The 26,562-nt window shown below is 40.1% G+C and overlaps 1 protein-coding gene across 1 annotated transcript in view; it reads left to right on the top strand.

Annotated features, from left to right (window-relative positions):
* The window catches only part of TUBGCP5 (tubulin gamma complex component 5), a 61,469-nt gene that overhangs the window by 21,561 nt on the left and 13,346 nt on the right, over nt 1-26,562 (top strand). Inside the window, exons 7-19 of the mRNA XM_077482797.1 lie at nt 3,237-3,354; nt 3,820-3,909; nt 4,371-4,464; nt 4,905-5,151; nt 5,232-5,434; nt 8,383-8,498; nt 10,238-10,503; nt 11,133-11,331; nt 14,242-14,430; nt 14,682-14,864; nt 21,912-21,996; nt 23,109-23,229; nt 24,085-24,260. Coding sequence (XP_077338923.1) covers nt 3,237-3,354; nt 3,820-3,909; nt 4,371-4,464; nt 4,905-5,151; nt 5,232-5,434; nt 8,383-8,498; nt 10,238-10,503; nt 11,133-11,331; nt 14,242-14,430; nt 14,682-14,864; nt 21,912-21,996; nt 23,109-23,229; nt 24,085-24,260 — 2,087 coding nt within the window. The remainder of the gene's footprint in view (nt 1-3,236; nt 3,355-3,819; nt 3,910-4,370; nt 4,465-4,904; nt 5,152-5,231; nt 5,435-8,382; nt 8,499-10,237; nt 10,504-11,132; nt 11,332-14,241; nt 14,431-14,681; nt 14,865-21,911; nt 21,997-23,108; nt 23,230-24,084; nt 24,261-26,562) is intronic.

The raw sequence follows: 26,562 nt of genomic DNA, 5'->3' as shown, positions 1-26,562 counted from the left end.
ATGGCTGCAAAATGGGACACACTGGCTGCAAAATGGGACACACTGGCTGCAAAATGGGACACACTGGCTGCAAAATGGGACACACTGGCTGCAAAATGGGACACACTGGCTGCAAAATGGGACACACTGGCTGCAAAATGGGACACACTGGCTGCAAAATGGGACACACTGGCCGCAAAATGGGACACACTGGCTGCAATGGGGCACACTGGCTGCAATGGGGGACGCCTCCTGTACCACGTCCTCTGTCTCTGACCATCTTCTGTACCATGTCCCCAGTCTCTGACCATCTCCTGTACCACGTCCTCTGTCTCTGACCATCTCCTGTACCACGTTCCCAGTCTCTGACCATCTCCTATACCGTGTCCCCAGTCTGACCATCTCCTGTACCGTGTCCCCTGTCTCTGACCATCTCCTGTACAGTGTCCTCAGTCTCTGACCACCTCCTGTACCATGTCCCTAGTCTCTGACCACCTCCTGTACCATGTCCCCAGTCTCTGACCACCTCCTGTACCATGTCCCCAGTCTCTGACCACCTCCTGTACCATGTCCCCAGTCTCTGACCACCTCCTGTACCATGTCCCCAGTCTCTGACCACCTCCTGTACCATGTCCCCAGTCTCTGACCACCTCCTGTACCATGTCCCCAGTCTCTGACCACCTCCTGTACCATGTCCCCAGTCTCTGACCACCTCCTGTACCATGTCGCCAGTCTCTGACCACCTCCTGTACCACGTCGCCAGTCTCTGACCACCTCCTGTACCACGTCGCCAGTCTCTGACCACCTCCTGTACCACGTCGCCAGTCTCTGACCACCTCCTGTACCACGTCGCCAGTCTCTGACCACCTCCTGTACCACGTCGCCAGTCTCTGACCACCTCCTGTATAAAAAATTTTTTTTAAAACAGTCATTTTCGGTATCGATGCTGTTTCGGTATCGGTTTCGGTTTTCGGCCTAGTGTATTTTTCATTTTCGGTATCGGTTTCGGCACCAAAAAACCCATTCTGTGCATCCCTATTGGTATATAGTATAGAGGTCATTGGCATAATGAAGTGCATGTATGTTGGTGTGTTTTCTCTTAATTTTTTGTCAAACTGACATCTTATACTTGTAATTTACTGTATGTGACAGTATATAGGTAGTGACGGGTACGCCTTATGGATATGTGAAGGTCTAGTAGACCCCTGTTATCTTTTCTGCCAAATGGCTTCTTCAGGAGAATTATCGGGCACTGTACAAATGATCACTAAAGAGTCAAATAGAAAAATATATTCTTTGTTTTTCTCTAAAAAAAATAACACAAAATATACATTTTAAATTTCATTTCCTGGGTTTGCAAGAATCGAGCGACAACTAAACTTAGGTCAGTTAATTATCTGTGTCTTCAATGAGTACATTTTTTTATATTTTGAAGGCTCCAGAGTCATAGGGATAAATCTATTTGGATCAATTGGTGTAACTAGATAGATATATATATATATATATATATATATATATATATATGTCTCTCTATATCTATATATTGTGTGTGTGTGTGTGTGTGTGTGTGTGTGTGTGTGTGTGTGTGTGTGTAAAATATGTATAAACAGATGCCCACTAATAGCCCATCTATGGGGAAAGACAATGAATAATCAATATTAAGGATAAAAATCCATTAATCCAGAAAGTAAGGCAGAAAAGCCTACCTGAGGCTAGCAATGTTGATGACAAATTCCAAAAACGAATTAATGGATTTTTATCCTTGATATTGATTATTCATCTGTTTATAAATATATATATCTCTTATGGTTACACAAATTGATACAAATTGATTCATCCCTATGACTCTGGAGCCTTTAAAATCTTTTACATTTACTCATTGAATACACAGGTAATTAACTGACTTAAAGTGGAAGTAAACCCTCCTATCGTTTTCAGTCAAGGAAGCTGCCATCTTGGCCTCTAATAATTCTTCAACTGCCATAATGCTGCACATGTGATCAGTTATGAAACCAGCCATTGGATGGTTTGAAAGTTTGGTTGAGAGCACAACCACTGTGAAAGTTGGCATTTCCGGCATGCCGGGAATGTAAGTGTTTTTTGAAACTGGGTTTACTCCCGCTTTAAGTTTTGTTGTCGTTTGATTCGTGCCAACCCCAGAAATCAAATGTAAAATGTATATTTGTATGTGTTTTATATTCTTTGTTTTTCTCTAAAAAAAATCATTTTTTTTCTATTTTTTTTTTTTTTTTTTTACTCTTTAGTGATCATTTGTACAGTGCCTGATAATTCTCCTGAAGAAGCCATTGGTATGGCGAAACATGTAGCAATTCAATCAGTTTGCACCTGTTTATGTATTGTATGATCATTTTGGACTTATGTCTTATTGCTTTTAATGTTTTTCAAATAAATTTCATTTTTTTTTCTATTTTTTGTTGTTCTTGTATTTGTGCACCTTTTAAATTCCCCAAATTCTTCTGTTATGCCTTAGTAATGATAATGTAATTATATGAGAGTATACATAGCCAATCTGAAATCAGTTTTACAGTAGTCCTATAAGTTGAAAACAGCAGCTATGAGGTAGAGGAACCCAGCTCTAATGGGGGAGTGGAGTGCTGGAACATGTTACATGTTATACCCTAAATATGAATGTAACATATTCCAAATGTGATCTTAGCCTTTAAAGAGGAAGTAAACCCTGATGAGTTTACTTCCTCTTTCATTCCCTGCAAAGGCAAAGCATAATGGACTACTATGCATCGCATAGTAGTCCATTATGTGTCACTTACTTGACACAGGAGCCAGCGATGTCACAGCTGTCCCCTGTAGTCCGGCGCATCCATCTTCTCGGTGGGGTCTCGCTGCTCCGGCGTTGTCATTCCGCGAAGCTGACACGTGCGGCATCTTCGACGTTGATGATGCCACGCTCAGTGCGCCTGCGCCGTAGACAGCAGTGCCTGTCTTTTGGCAAATAAATAAGATATTTCTTGGACCTACAGGTAAGCCTTAATCTAGGCTTACCTGTAGGTCAAAGTGTGTTGTAAGGGTTTACAACCACTTTAAAGTATGCCTAGTATACATGGCATAGGCAGGGAGATGGTCTCTTATTTCACAACCTAACAAATCCGTTCTACTCCGTAGCTGGCAGAGAGGAGTAAAATGTACACAGATTTCCAGCTGCTGTAGTGGCATTTATTTATTTTATTTAGTACTTTGAGCAATTTAAATTTGAATAAATAATTTGGGCTTTTTTCTAGTTGGTGAACCAGATGCCCGAACCTGGCTGGAGCAGCATGTCGTTAATCAGTACTGGACCTCGAGAGCAAGTCGATTTTCACACAGTTTACACTTGCATTCTAACCTGGCAGCTGTCTGGTAAGAAATATTTGTATACTTCCCAATATTTCTCAGCACAATTCAATAAATTGCTCTTCATCATGGCACATGTATGTAAAGTAGATTTGTACTCTGTTAATATAAAAAAAGCTATGTTAACAGGCTCGCTGGGATGGATAAATAGTCAATATTGGGCTATTGTTCCTCCTGGCTAGATAATTCTGCTCTAGGATCTCTTTGGCGCACAACATAATTCTGAAGGTGTAGATACTTGGCCATTTGATCTCTGGGGAGACCAGGGGAAGGGGAGAAGTTCAGATTGGCTGATCTTTTCCAATACAGAGGAGACCAAGCATCTAGGCCTTTAGGTCGGCACAGAAGTCTGACTGGAGCAGCATTTTCTCTCAAAAGTTCATCTGACATGTTTTTTTTATCTTTAGGACTGAAATATAAAACTCTATTCCAGTTTTGAGGGTTTGGTGAACTTGTGATTTTATATTTCAGGGATCAGCATTTGTACACTACAGATCCAATATATACACCTGAAGAAAAAACATTTGTTACTGAGACCCAAGTGATTCGTGAGACACTCTGGTGAGTTGCATTATATGTTCCTCAGCAAACAAATACGGTGGATTTTTAGTGTTTTTTTTTTTTGTATAACAACCTCATACTTAAGTAGCCTTGTAATACAATGTTAGAGGTGCATGCACATCTACGCAAATGTATAAGCCGATTAACCTTTCAGTATGCTTCTTGCATGAAGAGAACTTATATACTTATAATTTTACATGATATGTATAAAAAGTGTAAAATTACATTGATTTGATCAGTTTTCCAGCAAATCTTGCAAGGCAAGTTTTTTACTTCTTTCTTTCAGGAGCAGAAAGTACAGTCTTCTAAAACTTGAATAAAAGTGAATAAAATGGCCTTTGGGACACATTTACTGCTTACTTTAATCAGAATCTTTTATATATTAAAATAATCACAGCCACCATCTTGTGATCATCCTATGTTAAGATTCCTAAATAAATTATATATTTTTTTGTTTTTAGGTTACTTTCAGGTGTGAAAAAACTGTTCATCTTTCAGTTAACCGATGGGAAGGTCACTGTAAGGAATGACATCGTTGTGACACATATGACACATGTATGTTAATTGAGTAATTTATATTAGTAAATGTTAACATTTTTAATTATATAGACCAACCTTCATCTTTTCTAACAGAGAAAACTTTGAAATGACTTTCTGGTTACAGGACACCCCTGCTTATCATGACTTCTGTATGTACGGTATTTCTATAAAAAAAAAAAGTGCCCCCACTGGTTTTAATTGCAATAGATCCTTTCATTAGTGTTCAGTAAAGGTTAGCGGCAAAATATATTATATTCTCCTATTTTCTATGCAGTTTCAATCCCTCACTCTTCACTATTTGTTCATCGTTCGCTATACAGTTTTGTAATGCAGTTACACATTTTAGTGTTTATATAAAGTTTTGTATTTGTACTTCTTCTCTTGTGTTTTTATTGTAAATTTTGCAAGTGTAACACTGCTACATCATTTTTTGATTTCAATATTCTTGTTCCTAGAACTGTCTTAGGTCTGTTCTTGAGCAAATAGCAGCCTATGGACAGGTAGTATTTAGGCTGCAGAAGTTTATGGATGAGGTCACAAGTCACTGCTCTGAGAACCCTTTGCCAGGAACTCTTCCTACTCCCAAAAAAAGCACTGAGGCTCCATTCCGAACTTACCAGGCCTTCATGTGGGCATTGTACAAATACTTCATGAGTTTTAAAGAGGAGCTAGTGGAAGTTGAGAAGTGCATAATAAACAAAGGTAAACTGAATGTTTACTTTATTGCTTAATATTTTATAAAACATTTGCACAGTAATATAACAGCTTTCTGCTTTCTTTAGACAAAACAGTCACGCTGGCAATGGTTGTGGACCAGTTGACTCCTCGGCTTGCACAGCTGAAAGTGTTGCATAAGGTTTTCAGCACAGGTATAGCAGAAGTGCCTCCTGACACCAGAAATGTTGTGAGAGCCTCTCATCTTCTTAATACCCTGTATAAAGCCATTTTGGAATATGACAATGTAGGAGAGGCATCTGAACAAACGGTAAGTAATTATTTAGCAGCTTGATTTGCTTTGGCAGGGTGAAGTTTTAACAGGAAAAAAAATTACTTGGGTAATACCCTTAGAAAAGCACAATTTTTAAAATGTCTTAAACCTGAAATATACACTATAATGGAACCTCATTGAATAATAAAAAAAAACGAATATAACTAGAATTACTCAGTATCATGGCTCCACAGGCCACTGTTATTTTATAGGTAAAAGCAGAGGTCTGTTTGGCTTCCTGTCTTAATTGTCAACGTCTATGCATCTTCTTCATTGCTCTAATTGGATTACACTTTCCCCATATTGTTTTGGCTCTCCCCCTCCATCCCCTCACTGAATGCAACGCTTGCATTTTCCCAAGCTGATATACTGTCCCTCTGTCTGCTACTTCCTGTCTCGGCTACAGTAACTGATGCTCAGGACAACAATACATTCCATATTAGAAATCAATAATTTTATACATTACCATTTTAAACATGCCTGATACGTACTCTGACATTATCATTATGGATGTAGTACAAGGTAATATATGTTCAGGACAGCCTGAATGGCAATAATGGACTAATAAAAAATTTCAAAGTCCAAAAGGGGGGTGATTAAAATCCTTTAAATCAAGAAAGTTTGGTTATCTCTAAAATTCACCAAGGAAGGGGTTAACTCAGTGTGATGTGCACCAAGCCACACGGCTCCATCTACCAGCAGGAAACTGACAAGCTGCAAAAACATAAATCGAGAGACTTCCTAGTGCAACACTGTTTATTCAATAGAGATAAAAAGTAACAGAAGTAGGCCGACGCCCTCTGAAAAGCATTATCTTGTAAATCCCCAGCATCCCTTATTAGCAGTTACTGCTTGTTCATCACAAGACGGTTCTGTCGGGTCGGGTTTCCCTACCATCGGAAGATCACTGCTGTGGGAGGCTCGCGTGCAGCTTGTCGGCGGCTGCACGCTGATGCATCCGACCATCCACCGCCAGCCCATCCTGGATTCAGCCTGGAACCCTGACTGTGGGAGTGAAGCAGTAGCTTAATATGGATTATGGATGCTCGTTTACTTCTACTACAATGTGAGTGCATAGTGTTTATATTGCTACTTTTTATCTCTATTGAATAAACGGGTGTTGCACTATGAGCCGGTGCGCTCTGTCTCTCTATTTATGTGAATGCCAATAACCCTACCTGTTCTTACATTGCAGAGTCCAACCAGATTCTTGCGACTCTGCTTTGTACGGTTGTATTTCCTTTATAGACGGGTAAATATGAAATGAGGCCTATGAACATATTATTTACCACCTACAGCCAAAAAATGACAGTTGTCATGTTTTTAAAATCATATATTCACCAGGCTTATTTATTGATATGCTCTAAATTGCATGTGCCGTAATTAGACTGAAGAGCGGGAGATAAGATTACACCCACCAGTCTGAATGGCTTAGAAAAAACTTTCACTTCCTCTTTTGTCAGTCAAGACTGTCTGGATTTTTAGTCTGCATAAGGCCTAAAAGCAGATCTACACTGTGGGGGTTATTTACGAAAGGCAAATCCACTTTGCACTACAAGTGCACTTTCAAGTGCAGTCACTAGATCTGAGGGGGACATGCAAGGAAAATAAAAACCAGCCTTTTTGCTTGCACATGATTGGATTATAAAATCAGCAGAGCTTCCCCTCGGATCTACAGTGACTGCATTTACAAAGGCACTTGTAGTGCAGAGTGGATTTCCCTTTAGTAAATCAACCCCTGTAGCTGAACACCACAAAACAAAAAAGCTATTTAATTTTTAGTATTCAAAACAAACTCCCTGATCCATCCATGTCTCCATGCTTTTTTTTGCTGAGAAATCACTTTGAAAAATGCCCCCTATCATTTCTGGTCATGACCATCTTGAGTAAGGGCAGATGATTCATGTAGCAATTTACATCCTGGAATCTATCTTCCCTTAGCACAGGCATGCAGGCAGAAGTGTCTGCATAGCTGAGAACGCTCCTCCTGAAGACTCCTTGGATGTATGACATCATTTTGCCTAGGCATAGAAACCAGGAAGTATCTGAAGAAATAGATAAATAACTTTTAAATCAAAAGTATAATAAAATATATTTAAAACCTCAGTCTATAAACTTGACCAATAACCATTAGTTTCATTTTCTTTAAACAGACCTAGGGATTTTCTAGGTTATGGTAACGAGCACTTCCAATAGTAACAAAATCCTAATCATTGCACATAGTTTGTGTGATTCAGCAGACCATTTGCTCATCTCTTGCCCTAAGAAAAGGTAAAAAGGCACTGCATTACACAGGTTACATTGGATTATTTTCACTGTAATTTGTGGTATCTAAGCTTCTTTAAAAAAGTTGATTATTTTCCCTTGTCTATTTTTCACAGGGAGAAAAGAATTTGCTTGCTTGGGATTTAAGTGGTTGTAAAAGCAGAAGGGTTTTAATCTTAATGAATTCTATGCATTAAGATAAAAAGCCTTCTGTGTGCAGCAGCCCCCCTAATACTTAGCTGAGCCCCATCTCTATCCAGCAATGTCCACGAGTCCCTTGGCCGCCTGGGACTCTCCCTCTTGATTTGGCTGGGACACAACAGCCTATCAAGCAGTGATTGGCTCCCGCTGCTGTTAATCAGGAGAGAGAGGGTGGGGTCAAACTGCAGTTCCATGTCTGAATGGACACACAGAGCTGCAGCTCAGCTTGGGTGCCCCCATAGCCAGCTGCTTGCTGTGGGGACACGCAACAGGAGGGAGGGGCCAGGAGCACAGAAGAGGGACTCGAGAAGGAGGATCCAGGCTGCTCTGCAAATCCACTACACAGAGCAGGTAAGTATAAGACTTTCCAATCACTTTAAGCAAAAGTAAACTCCTTGTCAGTAAACTGAATATAATTTAACTCTGTCTAAAGTAACTTTTTTTTTTAGTTCTACCTTTTATGTTTATTTACTTTATAGGTGTCTCTCTTATTTTTCCTGTGGGTTGAAACTGTGAGACCCTATTTAGAAATAGTGGATGAATGGATTGTTCATGGACACCTATTTGATCCAGCAAAGGAATTTATTATTCAGCGGTAAGTACAGTTATGCATGGCATGCTCCGTAATGTCGACATACTAGTCTGGATGATTTTTTTTTTCTCCGCTCCATATTCATAAAAATAGATGCGCCTGCAGCATTTTCTGAAGCCACTTTAATCACCGCTTAAAGAGGAAGTAAACCCTGATGAGTTTACTTCCTCTTTCATTTCAGGCAAAGCATAATAGACTACTATGCATCGCATAGTAGCCCATTATGTGTCACTTACCTGACACAGGAGCCAGTGAAGTCACCGCTGTCCCCTGTAGTCCGCCACATCCATCTTCTCGGTGGGTCTCACTGCTCCGCCGCTGTCATTCGGCGAAGGCCGTGATGACGTAATTCCCACGCATGCGCATGGGAGCCAAGACGCGCGGCATTGTGCGGCACCTTTGTTATCGAGGATGCCACGCTCAGTGCGCCTGTGCGCCGCTGTCTACGGCGCATGTGCCGTAGACAGCGGTGCCCGTCTTCGGGCAAATATCTCCTAAACCGTATAGGTTTGGGAGATATTTCTTGGACCTTCAGGTAAGCCTTAATCTAGGCTTACCTGTAGGTCAAAGTGGTTTGTAAGGGTTTACAACCACTTTTACTACTCTGGATGCAGACACTTGTGCCTTTCAACTAACAGGGAAAAAAACAAAGATCCAGGCCATAGAGACCTCATTACCATGCTTTAGCTACAGATTTGGGGGTCTTAGACAAGTACATAATGCCATAAATATTTTTTTTCTTTTGGGCCAACCAATTGATGCATTGAAGATCTGATGCAAGGTTGCATAACAAACTGCAGAGTAAGATTGGCCATAAAATGGAAGGCTGATATACAGATATGATCGGCAATGTTTTTTTTTTCCTAGCAGATCCGTCTGTATACATGCATGTTTGGTTCACCTGGATCCGCCTATTTATATTTGTGGAATAACCAATAAACCAACACCATACCCTTATTCATGTCAAAATTGTCACAATAACCTGCAAATATCTACCATTCTCTATTACCGGTTCTTTGTGAATGATTGGTAGGGATAGGTTCGTCTACTCTTATCTGGTATCCAGAGATATGAGGAACTTTACCCATTCATGTTCATGAGCACAGTGGGGGAGATTTACTAACATTGGTGCACAGAAATCCTGATTCAGCTGTGCATAGTAACCAATCATGTCCAGACCTTTTATTAATGAAGATCTTGGTAGAAAAGCAGGGCTTTGCTTACTCATGTCAGATGTGCCCTTCTGATGACTGGTGATATGATGAACGCATGACTGGTGGAGGAATGATCAAGAAGCAGCAATAAAGGTGAAAAAAGCAAAGCTGCAGAAAGAAGAATCTCCCTTTTTACTTCAATGTCAGGTCCTCAAGCACTTCCACTTCAGCAGGCCCTCGGAAAAAACGATGAGCAACATCATGGCAGGATTGTGAGGGATATGACTGTATATAGAGCTATGAGGCTGCAGACAGATGGAATTAATGGCAAAATGTAGTTTTTGGGGGTACTGCTTGGCCAAAATAATCCTTCCAGATATCCCTTATAAGGTTGCAAATTTACACATCGTGTTTCAGTCCTGCAACATCTGTTTTGAGGTCAACACATAGTCAAAGGATTTTGAATGCTTTACATCCCAAATGGACAGTGATATTCAAACTCAAGTTCTGTCTATGTATTTTTTGTTTTTTTTTGTTTACATATTTGTATTTCGAGATGTTTCATATTTGTCTTTTTGCTATGTTTAGAAATAAAGATGTTCCGGTGAATCATCGTGATTTCTGGTATGCAACCTATACATTGTATAGCATCTCAGAAAAAACTGAAAATGAAGATAAAATGAGTGACAATGCCAGTGCCAGCTCGGGTAGTGACCAGGCCCCAGCCAGCAGGCAGCACACAATGGTTTCTTTTCTTAGACCTGTTCTCAAGCAGATCATCATGGCAGGGAAGTCTATGCAGCTGTTAAAAAATCTGAAGTGTAAATCTTCCCAACAGCAGGACTCTTCAAGAGGTAGGGGGTGTGTGTTTTAAGAGCTGAAGCCTATAAACTAATATAAATTTAGCTAAACTGCTTGAATGTAATATTTTGCTGAAAATACTCATGAATATTATTTATGCTTCAAATGTGTATGGCCATGATTATATTCCCAGGAACAAAAACTGTGCATTTTTAACCACTTAAGGAGCAGCCTATTTTTTACACTTTGGTGTTGACAAGTTAAAATCATTTTTTTTTTTTTTGCTAGAAAATTACTTACAATCCCCAAAAATTATATATGTCTTTTCAGACACCCTAGAGAATAAAATGTCGTTGCAATACCTTATGTCACACCATATTTTTGCAGCAGGGGCATCTCTCCCGTTGCCGATAAAAGTGATCTCGCCGCGGAGACCACTTTTCTCTTAAAGTGGACAGCCCGCCGTGAATTCAGTTACTTTTTTATACCATTTGTATTTCGAAAGGAGTAGGATGCTGTCAATAAAGAAGGTCTGTTTTAAATGTCATGAATCCTAAAATGATTTTGTCGTTGATTAAATCCTAATAGACTAGTTTACTGCATATCTTAAAGAGGGATGGTTAAGATACTGTAAAGTTTAATGTCTTAATTTGTTTCCCTCTCTTCTGCTTTGATGGTCCAGATGCAGATAGGAAAAGCTTGTACACGCTGTTCTTAGAATCCGTTCAGTCTCGACTCCAGCATGGGAAGGACTTGACTCCAGACAGCATTAGAGAACAGCAAGTTAATAAGCAGAGTCTAATAAAAATGCAGTCCATAGTTGCTAAGCACCTAGAACGAAATGACGTACATGATCCACTGCTGGCCATCAACTTTGCAAGGTAAGAGCAAATTCATTGCATTATAAATAATAATGTTATATTTTTGTCTTTATTATATAACTTATTTTGGACAATGCAGGCAGATCTTGGCTGGTGAGGGGCAGCTGCACATAGCTTCCTGAAAACAGTAGACCGCCATTAGTAAAGCCTGCATCTGACACTGAGCCTTCATGATTGTCAGAACTGAAATCCAGTAAATGAAAGCTAGTGAGCTAGTGATGCTGGATGTCCTCCACTCAGGAAATTAGGCAGGCTCTAACTGACTTGCTACAACTTCTAAAGCATACTGTGAGGAGCTCAGTGTGTAGTGAAATCAGAATAAGCAATTTCATTACAGAAGAGATGACTGTTCAACTGTGCAGGATCGAACAGAAGGCTTACGTTCCGCTTTAAAGGGAACTTGTAATAGGCACAAATGGAAGCTGCCATTCTTTAAATTATGTTCTGAATGCTGATCTAAAGGCAGTGTCATACAAAGTGGCTCTAAGGAGTTTAAGCTTGACTGCCTGGACTGGTATTTAGTCCTGAAGTTGAAGAATAGCAACACACATTCTAGTCTCATTTGTGACAGATTTGTACGTTTTCCAACCTTTTTTTCGCTATTTTTTTAATTTTAAATAAAATTAGGGGAACCCTTTTATTTCCTCACTTTATTAAAACTGCTGCTGAATATGTGCTTTTATGCTCAAAAGTTGACAGTAAAAATCTCTTTATAAAATTGTTTGTCACTAGGCATGTTGCCCATTATTACAAACTTCTAACATCTTTGGTTATGCAGTATATGTTTAATACGTTGGGGTTGATTTACTAAATCGGGAGAGTGCAAAATCTGATGGATCTGTGCATGGTAGCCAATCAACTTCTAACATTGGCTTGTTCAATTAGACCCCTTTCACACTGGAGGCATTTTTCAGAGGCTTTAGCGCTAAAAAAGCACCTGTAAAGCACCTGAAAAAAGCTTCATCTGCAATCCCAGTGTGAAAGCCCGAGTGCTTTCACTGTGGGGCGCTGCACTGGCAAGACGTTAAAAAAAAAAAAAAAAAAAAGTCCTGCAAGCACCTTCTTTGAGGCGCTCTAGGAACGGTGTAAAGCGCCCCTGCTCACTGAAATCAATGGGCAGCGCCGCCGAAGCACCTGCAAAGCGCCTTGGCAATGGCACTTGGCGGGCGCTTTTAACCCTTTATTCGGCCGCTAGAGGGGTTTACCACCGACGCCCCCATGCTGGCAGTGTGAAAGGGCTCTTAAAGTGGATGTAAACCCACTCTCATCCTTTCTAAACTACTGCCATAGTAGTTATCTATAAGGATAAACATGCATCCTGCATGTATCCTTACCTGTCAAATGTCTCCCCTCTGTCTGTTATGAGACCCGAAAAACTGCAGATTTTGTGGGTGGGTCTGTTATCCGGAGCTCGTGGGTGGAGTCGTGATGTCAGTAGACTCCCCACCCACCTCTGCACTCCCTTGTCAACATGCATTTTCTCCTGTCTATTTCTTACACTGAACTTCTGCTACGATCACTAACATCCAGTCAAAACCCAGAAAAATCATGAGATATGTAAATCACCTGTCACTCACAGCAAGGGGGAGAAAGGGGCTCCTATTTCTTTGTCTGTCCATTTTTATCTTGCTGAAAAAAGATAAGAGGATTGCTCAAAGCTGGATTAACTCTTTTTGGCAAGACTGGGCTCAGATCACATGAAATCCTATACTGTACAAGGTGCAAGCCTTTAATCAAATACATTTTTTTGGTGTTACATCCACTTTAACTGCTTCAGCCCCGTAAGATTTGACCCCTTTCCTGACCAGAGCTCTTTTTGCGATTCGGCACTGCGTCGCTTTAACTGACAATTGCGCGGCCATGCGACGTTGCAACCAAACAAAATTGACGTCCTTTTTCCCCCCACAAATGGAGCTTTCTTTTGGTGGTATTTGATCACCTCTGCATTTTTTTATTTATAAACAAAAAAGAGTGACAATTTAAAAAAGGTTAAGTGTGTCCTAGGGAGTGATTCTAACCGTGGGGTGGATGGGCTTTAACTCCACATGACCGCGATCACTCCTCCCTTATGACAGGGAGCAGTGATCTCTGTCCTGACACAAGGCAGAGCGGGGAAATGCCTTGTTTACATTTCCCTGTTCTGTGCCTCCACTACACAATCTCTACGGGCACGGTCATGCTGTATGCGGTGGGCGCGCGTGCCTGCTAGACCTGCCTCTTAAAGGGGACAAACAGGTACTCCCATTTGCCCACCATTGCCAGTGTACTGAAGTATATCAGCGTGCAGCGGTCAGCAAGTGATTAAGCTTTGACAAAAAACCTGGAAGCTGATTGGAGAGCTGTGCCAGATTTTGCACTCTCCAGTTTTAGTAAATCAACCTCTTTTTGTATTTTGGTTTGGATTCAGAGAAGATCTACAGTGAAAGAAGATCCATGATCTCCCCAGAATGAGAGCAGATCCTACCTGTGGGGAGGTAACAGGAGAAATGAATTTCCCTCTAGTTCTGTTGGCCTCTGGAGACCCTCTGCTCTGCCAAATAATTGAATCCTTGCACATTCTAGCCAAAATGTAAAAGTTGAGTTCCACTAAAAGAGGCACCACCTTATTGGGGTGAAGTAACATCGGCAAATAGCCCAAACCGCAGGCTGCAGAATCCCCATCTGTAATTCAGAACAGATAGGGCAATGATACAGGCAACCATGTGACTATGTTCAGGCCTGGTCTTTGGCCACCAACCAAAGAAACATGATCTTTTTTTTTTTTGGCTTTCTTTAAAATAGAAATATGAATGTAAGCTACAATTAATAAAATTAGAGCGGTTTCATATTTCCAGTGCATTTTAATATGACTGCTAAAACCTGATATTTTCATATATCCTATTGTATAATCCTTCTGTGTTTTGTATGAAGGTTATACCTGCAGCAGAGTGACTTCCTAGAGACATTTACGTGTGAAGATGTTAGCGTGGATAGGTCCTCAGAATCTGTTACTTGCCAATCATTTGAACTAACCCTTCGGTCATGCCTCTACCCACACATTGACAAGCAATATCTGGAGTGCTGTGGAAACCTCATGCAAACTCTAAAAGAAGATTATAAGTAAGTGGCTACAGCCTAAATATTTGATACCTTTTTAATGAGCTCAGTAATTTTGTATTATCTGTTCGTTTGGATTAGTCGTCTTAAATGTATAATTTGATTGACCTTTGGTAATGCTAACAGTCATTGAATTGAAATCATATCATTGGGTTATGACCATATAGTTAAATAGATTTATGCCATTTACTGATCTGTACCGGATGTTTGTGGTCCTTTTCCTTTTTGTATTAATCAGATTTACTCTGTTTTAGACTATCGGAATATTTGAAGTCCATGAGAAACTTCTTCCTTCTTGAAGCCGGTGATACAATGTATGACTTTTACACCTCTATATTCGATAAGATCAGAGAGAAGGAACCATGGCAGAATGTTGTTTTTCTGAATGTGCAGCTACAGGAAGCAGTCAGTCAGCGGTACCCAGAGGACAGCTCACGGTATGGAACAAAAACTGTGTTCAGTTTGTTGATAGTCATCTGTGTTTTTGCACAGAGCACTCAATAGTATGCTTTAAGAGGAACTAGAGCAAAATTAACTGGGTTAGCATACCTAAAAATAATTAAAAATAGGTTCAAAATAGCTTGCAATGGGCAATTAGAGGACAAACTAAGGGGTCCCTTATTTTAAAGTGTTTTAACATACAATGAACCACCAAGCATTGGTATCTTTAACCCTTTGTTAGGACAGAGTGTGCACATCTGGTTTGCAACTGATGAGCTCTGCCAGTACAGTACAGATAGGGTCACTTATGGTAAACATAACCCCAGCCCCCTCCTTAACATTACATAGAAGGAGAAAGATAGTAAGGATTTTTAAGTAAAAAGGTAAACTGCAATTTTAAATCAGTATTAAACCCAGAATCAAACCATTATTATACTGCAGCTCACCAGTTCTTAGATGTGGTGGCTGCATTGGTTTAATTTCTCAGGCTTGCTTTCTTCTATTTTCATGTGGTCATCTGACCAGTAAGTCTGTTATTTTTCAACAGAGCAGGCGCTCTTGCAGTTACAGGAATGAAACGTACCATTTAACACTGGTTGTTGTGCCTAAAATGATCCGCTTTTATTTATGTAAACCCTTTATCGCATATCGCGAGGGTAACAAAAAAATGTTTGCTGTAATTGCTTACTGTATAAAGTGTTAGCTGGGGTTTAGCTTCAATTTTGTTAGTGTATTTAAATCTGCTAGTCCATCTAACTCTGCCCTCCTCCCAGACTCATAAAGCTGCTGTCCAAATGTGCCCCTTGTGTTGATTTGTCAGGTATAATACTGGCCAGATCACCAATTGAAAACAGAAGGAAAAAAAAGCTGAAAAAATGGAAACTAATGCAGGCACCACATGCCTCCTGCTTAATTGGCTACATAATGTTCAAGCACGCCTCAAGGGACCTCATACCCATTAGTGGGAAATAGTTTGATTCTAACAGTTGGTGTACAGTCCACATGGAACATATGGAGCCATTTGGGGAACCACTCTTGGCGCAATATGGCTCTATGACGCTCTATGTTCATTTTTTGTTTGTTTTTTTCTGTTTTAGGTTTTAATTTTTTTCACCATTAATGCTTCTAATTGTACACAGGATCCTGCGGGGGTGAATGGGAGGGTTGAGTCCTCTCTTCTTGGTCACTGACTAACCTCTCCCCCATGCAGGCTAGTGTACACTTCCGGATTTACGGTTGTGATACGATATAACAAGTTTATTACTTGCAGATTTAGTTGCTTCAGGATTTTCCATCCTGAACTTGATTGTTCCTTTCTCTCACCCTGCGCCCCCCTAAATTCCCACCCTTTCCTTTTCCTCCACCTGTCTTTTATTTAATTTTATTTTTTATTTATTTTTATTTTTTTTGTAATTCCTTTATTTTCAAGATGATACAGTTTAACAGTCAAAAACAGATGGCAGTGGTTATAGTAAAAACAGAAACGTGTAGCAGATAGGGTTAGATGCTATATCAGCAATGTCAAATGCCGTTTCCCCCTGTTATGCACTCTGTAGTGTGCATGTAAGGGTGAAGCTGTGTGACAAAGCTGTCTGTGCGCTATACTGGAGAGGCTTCCAGACTGTTACCTTAATGACCGACTATGGATAATATAGCTACCAGGGCCATACAGTAAGAAGCACATTCACAGCTGTCTAGGAGGGTTACCTCCCGAGTACCAGCTGAGCCCAGCCATGGGACACAACAGACGGGTGATGTAAAATAATATATTTATATTATCTGACTAAACCAGCCCATGACTGGGAGCAAATTAGGGAAGGGAGGACAAGGGAAGAGAGGGATGGCGGGGGGGTGGGGGTCGGGGGTTGTGGGGTCTCCCCGGATGGGGGGGGTTAAAGGGGGGGAGGTATGGTGGAGGGTAAGGGAGAAGATGGCGGGGTAGAGGGGTGTAGAAGGGGGTAGACAGGAAAAGGAAGGTGGTGCCCCCCGACTAGGGAGTAACTCGAGCCTCAAGGATCAATCGGGCTGTGCAACCTCTCGGAGGTATGCTTCAGTATTTATGTAATGTTGCCATGTCTCCCGAAAGGCCTCCTCCCTACCGTACAGGGTGGCAGTGAGATCTTCCATGTTTGATAGTTCATTCACCTTGGCAAACCACAGGGATTTTGTCGGTGGAATCTCCAATCTCCAACACAAGGGGATGCATGCCTTGGTGGCGTTTAATAGCTGGATGGTGAGGGAGGCTTTGTATTTCTGGATGGGTCGCTTAGAGAAGTGCCTTCTCTTTTAGTTTTTACTTATCTCTTCCCCTCTTCCTCCTCCCCCTTCCTTCTCCCTTCCCATCCCCCTTCCTTCTCCCTACCCATCCCCTTTCCCCCTCTCCCCCTACGACATGGCGATGGAATCTATAGAAGTGGTGATGTTAAATGCAAAAGGTCTTGATATACTTGAGAAAAGACGCATGCTTTTGAATGACTTAAGGAGTTCTCACACTGATTTTGCTTTCATCCAGGAGACTTTGTTTTTTAATTTTTAAAATTTTTTTTTTTAAATGATAAACTCCCAATTTTCAAAAACAAGTACTTGCCCTTGACCTATCACTCCACTAACCCAACAGCCAAGACTAAAGGGGTCTCCATATTGCTGTCCAGTAAACTACACCTCCTCCGGGTTTTTCCTCGGTCCTCCCAGCTCCCAGGAAACTGATAGCCAACTCCCTGCATAAAGCTCAGCTGGTTGATGTATGGTGCCTACAGCACTCGGGTGAGCGAGATCATATTTTCTACTCCTCCCTGCTTAAGATCTACTCCAGGATAGACTATTTCTGGATTTCTCATGGCCAGCTATGTTCAGTGTCTGATTCTTAAATCGGTCACATAACGTGGTCGGATCATGCTCCTATCTCCCTTGTATACACACTCTCCGGAATGTCTTCCTCCAGATCCCGCTTTTAGCATCTAAATGAGAGCCTGCTGCAGGTCTCGGAGGTGCTGGCAGATATATCTAAGGAGTTGACTTTGTACTTCCAAACGAACGACTGCCCGGGCTGTGATCCAGGTATCCTCTGGGAAGCTCATAAAACCGTTCTCAGATGGATACTCATCAAACATGGCATGCAAACTAAGAGGGAACAGAACGAAGAACTCGACTCCTTTCAAAACTATCCTATGACACTTGCTAAACGCCATTAAGTCCTGTATACCTCTTTATTGCAAACAGCTATGCCCACTGACAACCGCAAGTTGGCTGCGGAAAGTGGAGGATATAAACAGGATGGAGGATTTGGTCCTTAATGCGCAACATAACCATGAGAAATGCACAAAAACCTGGAGCTTTGGAACATTTTTATTTTCTCTGATCAGGGGCAGACCCTTCTTGGATCATAGATCACTCATGAGCTGCTGCTATGGTCCTGAGCCATAGTCGTCACCTTACCTGCTTCCCTTCCCCTTCCCCCTTCCCCTTCCCCCTCCCCCTTCTCCCCCCTGTTCTGCTCTATTTCTGACTATATCTTATTTCCTGTTACTACTTAAGAAAAAAGGGAAATGAGATTGAGGAGACCCTGTTACCCTTTTTGCACTTATGCGATAATCATGTTATGCTAGTTACCACTGAGCAAGCTAATTGCAATCTCCGTCTCGTTATGTACCAATGAGTAATATGATGTAATATGTTCATTTATTTATTACCAACTGAACTACATGTTTACAGTCTCAATTATCTTCATATTATTGTTGTAATAATGAGGCCTTGCCCTTTATTGGTGTTTTTAATAAAAATTATATTTGGGGAAAAAAAAAAGAAGTTAAAGGGACACAAACTGACCATGCTAACACATCTGCTAGCATGGTTAGGAAGGTAGATGGACGGGCAGAATCACCTCTGTGATTGTTGGACTTACAATAATACAGCTTTTTGGAATAACTGTTCTATCAGGACAAGCTTTTGTGTGTTTACCCTTTTTTTTCTCAGTCCAAGCGTTGGTGAGGATGATATGAAATGCAGCAATCCCATACTTGTGAGGTTTGTTGTTGTACTAAGATTCTACACCCATAATCACAAGAAGTGTATTTGGTAATAATTACTGTATATTATAAAGCTTGTTCAGAAAACCATTTTTGCCTTCAAGGAAACTAGCTGTATTGACCTACTGGCCTTAACACCTTTCCCACTAGGCCTGAGATTTGATCAGTGAGTATATTCATATCTGGTTGGATAGTTCTGCCCAGATTTTCTGTCTTGTGGATCATCGGCAGTATTTATTTATTTCAGGTACTTGTATAGCACCGTCAATTTACGCAGCATTTTTACATATACATTGCACATTCACATCAGTCCCTTAGGGAGCTTACAACCTATGGTTCCTAACACACACATTCATACATATATTAGGGCCAATTTAGGCAGGATCCGTTTAACCTACCAGCAGGTCTTTGAAGTGTGGGAGGAAACCGGAGTACCCGGAGGAAACCCACGCAGACAGAGGGAGGACATGCAAACTCCACGCAGATGGTGTTGGGATTCAAACCAGCGACCCTTTTTTCTGCTAGATGAAAATGCTAACCACTACACCGCTGTGCTACCCAGTATGTAGATGTTCCTAATTTCTGGATTATTTGGAGTTGCATTAGTAACCTCCTAAATGTAGGCGTGTTGTTTTAATGACACCTGTTTGTTGAGTAAAATCATGAGTGGGGTCATAATCCAAGTAAGTATTATCTACCAGCAGCTGTATATGTTTGTGTGTGTCCATCACAACTACCACACCCCTTTATCTACTGGTTTTGGTGGTGATTGATTGACCCCCTGTATGGTCTTTCACTCCAATGGAAATGTTTGTATACGTTTTTTCTTTTGCTGGGGTTATTGGAGATGCAACTAGAAATCTGAAGCTGTCACAGGTGTCCAGTTTATGGTCACAACCTGCTGGAGGTTTGAAGTTGCTGCTCTTTTTCTTCTTGTCACATTCCATTGCCATAGGATTGTTTTTGTTTCTGTGGAAATATTCTTGAGCTTATTTCTCAGATTTGGAGAATTTCTTCAGGAGACTAACTGTAAATTATCCAGTTTGGTGGTTGGGCAGAAAGTAGGACCTTTGAAAAAGTACTGATATTTCCGGCTCTGAAAGTGTTAATCTTACAAATTGATGCTTTCTCGATTTTTTTCTGTTTTTATAACCACATTTTCGTGAAACCCACATGTTCACGTATTTTTTTTTTTTTTTCCAGAGATTGTCTTTCAGGTTTTTTCTCAGTGCTTTGCTAAAACTTTGTGCCTTATCATTGAATGGAACGAGAAGTAGGGGTAGACCCCTAAAAGCTTGTCCTGAAAATGTATCTGATAGTGTATATAAAAAGATACAGTACTGAACTGTTAATGTTAGCATACTTTGGTGGATTTCTTTATGTATAAGTGCCTTGAAAAATATTCATGCCCCTTAAGATTTTCCACATTTTGTCATGTTACAACCAAAAACTTTTACCAAAAAAAAAAAAAAAATGTTGTTATTTTATGTGATGGACCAACACAAAGTGGCACATAATTGTGAAGTGGAAGGAAAATGATAAATGGTTTTCAACATTTTTTTACAAATAAATATCTGAAAAGAGTCATGTGCATTTGTATTCAGCCCCCTTTACTCTGATACCCCGAACTAAAATCTAGTGGAACCAATTGCCTTCAGAAGTCACCTAATTAGTAATTATAGTCCACTGGGGCTAATTTAATCTTGGTATAAATACAGCTGTTCTATGAAGTCCTCAGAGGATTGTTGGGGAACCTTACTGAACAAACGGCATCATGAAGAACAAGAAACACACCAGACAGGTCAGGGATAAAGTTGTGGAGACGTTTAAAACAAGGTTAGGTTATAAAAAAAATATCCCAAGCTTTGGACATCTCACGGAGCACTCTTCAATCCATCATCTAAAAATAGAGTGTGGCACAACTGCAAACCTACCAAGACATAGTCGTCCACCCAAACTGACAGGCCAGGCAAGGAGAGCATTAGTCGGAGATCCACATCTCAGGTGGGAGAATCTGTCTACAGGACAACTATTAGTTGCGCTCTCCACAAAACTTGCCTTTATGGAAGAGAAGAAAGACATTGTTAAAAGAAAGCCGTAAGAAGAATCGTTTGCAAGAAGCTATGTGGGGGACACAGCAAATGTGGATGAAGGTGCTCTGGTCAGATAAGACCAAAATTGAACTTTCTGGCCTTAAAGTAAAACGCTCTGTGTGGTGGAAAACTAACACTGCACATCACTCTGAACACACCATCCCCACTGTGAAACATGGTGGTTTCAGCATCATGTTGTAGGGATGCTTTTCTTAAGCAGGGACAGGGAAGTTGGTCAGTGTTGGGAAGATGGATGGAGCCAAATACAGAGCAATCTTACAAGAAAATCTGTTAGTCTGCAAAAGACTTGAGACTAGGGTTGAGGTTCACCTTCCAGCAGGACGGTGACCCTAAACATACAGCCAGAGCTACAATGGAATGGTTTAGATCAAAGCATATTCATGTATTAGAATGGCCCAGTCAAAGTTCAGACCTATATCCAATTGAAAATCCTTTGGCAAGCATTGAAAATTGCTGTTCACTGATGCCCTTGATCCAATCTGACAGAGCTTGAGATATTTTGCAAAGAATGGGCAAAATGTCACTTTCTAGATGTGCAAAGCTGGTAGAGACATCCCCAAAAAGACTTGCAGCTGTAATTGGAGTGAAAGGTGGTTCTACAAAGTATTGACTCAGGGGGCTGAATACAAATACACGACACTTCTCATATATTTGTAAAAAATGTTGAAAACTATTTATCATTTTCCTTCCACTTCATAATTATGTGTCACTTTGTGTTGGTCCATCACATAAAATCCCCCAAAAAAAGTTATGTTTTTGGTTGTAACATGACAAAATGTAGAACATTTCCAGGGGTATGAATACTTTTTCAAGGCACAGTAGAAAATGTGAATCCACCTAGGGGGTCTTTGGTAATGGTGCCAGCGTAAATTCTCACATGCATTTTTTTTTTTCTTTAAACTAGATTATCCATTTACTTTGAGAATGTTGACTTGATGAAAAAGAAGCTTCCAGTACATACATTGGATGGTCTTGTTTTGAGTTATAAAGTGAGTGTGAACAGTTAAGATTGCATATATGTATTTAAAACTTGTTCAAAGAATAATGTAAATAATTAATAAGGCTATATAAAATGTATTTCCCTTCATACTTAATGTTGAACTATTCTCATCTCCCCTTCAGTGATGTGAGGTTTGCAAGCTCTATTGCTGCCATCTTCTCCCTGGAAGAAATATATAAAAAAAAAAAAAAAGTTTAAAACAAATATAAAAAACCTTCATATCTACTTACTGATGCTAGCAGCATAAAGATTAAAAATAGTCAATGTTGATGGAGAGAGTGAAGTTCCACTTTAAGTTGTGCACAAGCACCCCAGCATACACTGTGAATAATTGGTAAGGAGGAAGACCAGAATCCTTTATTGCAGAAAAGTCCTTCTTCTTTTTTTTTTTTTTTTTTTTTTGTAAAAGCCCTTCCACCTCACACTGTTTGTTTGTTTATTTTTCTTTTTTTTTCACACCTCAGCATTTTGGAGCTTGAAGCTCCGAAACACTGGAGGGAAAAAAAGTTAATTGCGCTCTATGAAAATGGTTCACATCTCCACTCCAAGTTGCCTGAATCCAAACACCTGAAGCTCAAAGTTCTTGAGCTTTTTTTTGTAGCTTGATTTGGATAGATTTGAACCCCTAACCTTAAAGTATTAGTATTATTATTAATAATACTAATAAATAATAAACACCCAAACCCCAAAAAAATGAATTATTACAAATAATTATTTATTTTGTTAGGATGTTTAGTTATGTATTATTATTTTATTTTTTTTAAGGGGTAGGGGTTAAAGTTTTATAGGAGTTAATTGTTTATTTTTACTTGGTATTAATGAATTTCTTTTTTATTTCTAGTAGTAGTAGTAGTATCTAGCCCCTTACCCTAAGGAAAAAACCTTGTAATATATGAATAATGCTAAAAGCTGAAATACATAGCAACAAATGATGCAACAGTTTACTCTATTGGCTAATAAAAACGCTAAAGCTCAAAAATGCTGCATAAAAACGCTCCGATGCTATGCTCAGGTGTGAACGCAGCCTAAGTTCTACTGTAACTCAAAGTTTGATTATGCTGCTCTGTTTTGTAATTTTGTCCAACTCTTGCCTTGTCCTAGGTACCTTGGCCTGTAGATATTGTGATCAGCTCAGAATGTCAGAAGATCTATAACCAAATATTTTTGCTGTTGCTGTTAATAAAATGGGCCAAGTATAGCTTGGACGTCTTACACTTTAACGGTAAGCTCTCTTTGTTGTGTCTTGTTTTTTTGTTTTGTTTTTACCGCTTTTACCTGTAAACACATTATTAGGATGCAGGACTTTTGAGGCACCACATAACTTTTTCATAAAATAATAGCTTTATTAGTACAAATTATGTAAAAGGACATCCAAGAGGCATGTGGTGGAGACTCTCCAGACATTGTACTGGCACCTAACACAATGTTCCCTGAAAAAGAGTTTCAGCTTTGGAAGTTTGCTATGCAGGAAACAGTTCTTCCATTACACCAGCATCTTTATTATCTATGAGGAGTGATCCCCTTCCTTTTCTAACCAACATCTAGCTTCACTTCATTTAGGGAGATGGATGTGAATGCTTTAGAGAGCTTTCACACTGCGCCACCCATAGTGTCGGCGGTAAAACGCAGCTATTTTTAGCAGCGTTTTACCGTCGGATTTGCTGCACATTTCGGCTGCTAGCGGGACGCTTTTAGTGTAAAAATATAAATTGAAATCTACAGAGTATTGGTATCGGCCCTAAAAAAAAACGATATAGGTCGACCCCCTACTTGCAACAACACAGCTAAGTACTCTTTGTGACACGTTTTTTTTTTTTATTTGCGTTCATTTATTTCCCCCCTTCTTCTAAGGCCTGTTTTAGTCTGCTTAGTAGTTATCTGTTTAAAAAAAAAAAAAAGTATGTATATATATGTATGTATGTATGTATGTATGTATGTATGTATGTATGTATGTATGTATGTGTGTGTGTGTGTGTGTGTGTGTGTGTGTGTGTGTGTGTGTGTGTGTGTGTGTGTGTATATATATGTATATATATATATGTATATATATATATAATTTAAATGATTTTTTTTCTAGAACTGGTTAGTGCAGCTGAGGAGTCGCCAAAAGAAGACTTGGGAAGTGAACAGCAACTGCTCTCTCATCTGTTACCAGCAGCTGAGCCAAAGAAACAGCAAATTCATCGCATGTTCCTACTGCGAGTTAAGCTTATGCATTTTGTTAACAGTCTGCACAATTATATGATGACCAGGGTTAGTTCTTTACACTTTTCTTATAATGTTCATGGGGTTATCCATTTTGAGCTCTAATAATAATTTCCACAGATTGTGTTGATTTCTAGTCATTGGGATTACATCTGCTACCAGGAGAAATGGTATGTATTGAGTTATTATTGTACTGTTTACCTTAAAGGGTAACTCCACTTTCGTGGGGAAAAAAAGCAAATAAAAGAAAAAATAGTCTATACAATTGCGACATAAGGCATATTTGTAGTTGAAAGTTATTCAAAAATGACCTTTCCTTTTCAATCTGCAGCACTGTCCTTTTCTGTAAAATGCACTGAAATATTGCTGCCTGGAGGTGTTCTGTACACAGATGGTGTACAGAACACCCCCAAGAAATGTAACTTCCTGCTTGTGTGATTGGCTCACTGATTTTCCCAGAAGTCTGAACTAAGATACAAGCCAGATTTTGGGCATCCCCTGCAACAAAAATGTAATTTTGATAAGCTATTCCCAATGGGAAATCACATCTAAAGGGATGCAGACCCTGCAAATTTCCTCATTCGAACCCTGCAAGCGCAGCAGCTGATAACTATACAATCACTCCCATTCACAATCATTTTGCATATGGACACAGACAAACAACTATTTCTTCAGAATAACAGAAGGTAGAGCTCAGCAACAAACTTTAAAATCCTTGAAATGTACATAGATCACCTAGACAGGGATCTTTTTCCTCAACAGAAGCGGAGTTTCTCCTAAAAGTAATTTCTGGCTTGACATTAAAGAATAACTCAAAGAACTAAATATAACATATTGCAACTTCGACTGCGTCAGTCCTTACATTTTGGTGATTGTTTGTTTTAGTTTTTTATTTTTCACGTTGAGAGAGCAAAACCAAGATTAGCCTTCTTGCATAAACTACTAATCTCCTCCAGTCCCTATGTTATGAAGAGTAGGAAACCTGTTCTAACACAATTCTCCTAGGGTGACGTCACTGCTGCTCCAGTAAAGACAATGCAGAGTCCCCAGGACACAAGTGTTTTACTGGCATGTTCACCAGGTGAAAATAGAGGAAAACTGCCTACTTAAAAAAAAAAAAAAAAAAAAAAAACAATGCAGCTGCTACATCTAAGAATGGTATGCTGCAATATTACATTTTTTGTTTCTGTGTTTTACATGTACTAAAAAGAACAGCAAAACACCTGTGTGGTAGCACTGTGAAGCAGGAAGCCTACCCATGTGAATAGTTACAACAGCCTCCATGTGCATACATTATACAATTACAAAGTATTATTATTATTATTATTATACAAGGATTTATATAGCTCCAACAGATTACGCAGCGCTTTACAACTCGAGGGTAGACAGTAAAAATACAATACACTTTAATACAGTAGGAATCAGAGGGCCCTGCTCCTTAGCGCTTACAATCTAAGCGGGTAGATCAAGAAATACAAGAGGTAATAACTACAGTGGATGTGCTGATGGAGAAAATAAGTGTACAGTTGTTAGGTGGGGACCAGATGGGCTTCTCTGAAGAGATGAGTTTTCAGGGATCGTCTGAACGGAAAAGATAGGAGAAAGTCGGACAGATTGGGTTAGAGCATTCCAGAGGATAGGAGAGGCTCTGAAGAAGTCCTGAAGAGGCGAGCATGGGAAAAGATGACAAGGGAGTTGGGGAGCAGGAGGTCTTGGGAGGAGCGAAGAGAACAATTAGGTTGGTATTTTGAGACTTAGTTAGTGAAGTAGTTGGGGGCCAGGTTGTGAATGGCTTTGGAAGTTATTGTTAGTATCTTGAATTTAATTTATTGGTTCAGTGGCAGCCAATGGAGGGATTGGCAGAGGGGTATAGCAGATGCTAAACAGTTTGTGAAGTGGATGAGCCTGGCAGCAGCATCCATGATGGACTAAAGTGGGCATAGCCTATTTAGAGGTAAGCCAATGGGGAGGGAGGTGCAGTAGTCAAGGCGAGAGATGACCAGGCAGTGGATTAGAAGCTTTGTGGTGACATTAGTTAGGAAGGGGCGTATCTTGTAGATGTTGTGGAGGTTGAGGAAGAAAATTTTGGATAGTGATAGGATGTGGGGCCAAAAGATTATTTCGAAGTCCAGGATTACACCTAGGACCTTGGTGTGGGAGGACAAGTTGATAGTTGAGCCGTTGATATTGGCAGAGAAATCCAGGGGAAGTGGCACCTGGGGAAAGAAATATTATGAGCTCAGTTTTGGATGGATTGAATTTGAGGAAATGATGTGACATCCAGGCTGATATGTCTGCTAGTAAGTTGGTGATGCGTGAGGAGACAGATGGAGAGAGCTGGGGGGTGGGG

Source organism: Lithobates pipiens, unplaced genomic scaffold, assembly GCF_037356315.1.
Source record: "Lithobates pipiens isolate NorthernLeopardFrog02 unplaced genomic scaffold, aLitPip1_a1.2 Scaffold_16, whole genome shotgun sequence".
NCBI lineage: Eukaryota > Metazoa > Chordata > Amphibia > Anura > Ranidae > Lithobates > Lithobates pipiens.
This window is presented reverse-complemented; position numbering and strand designations above follow the sequence as displayed.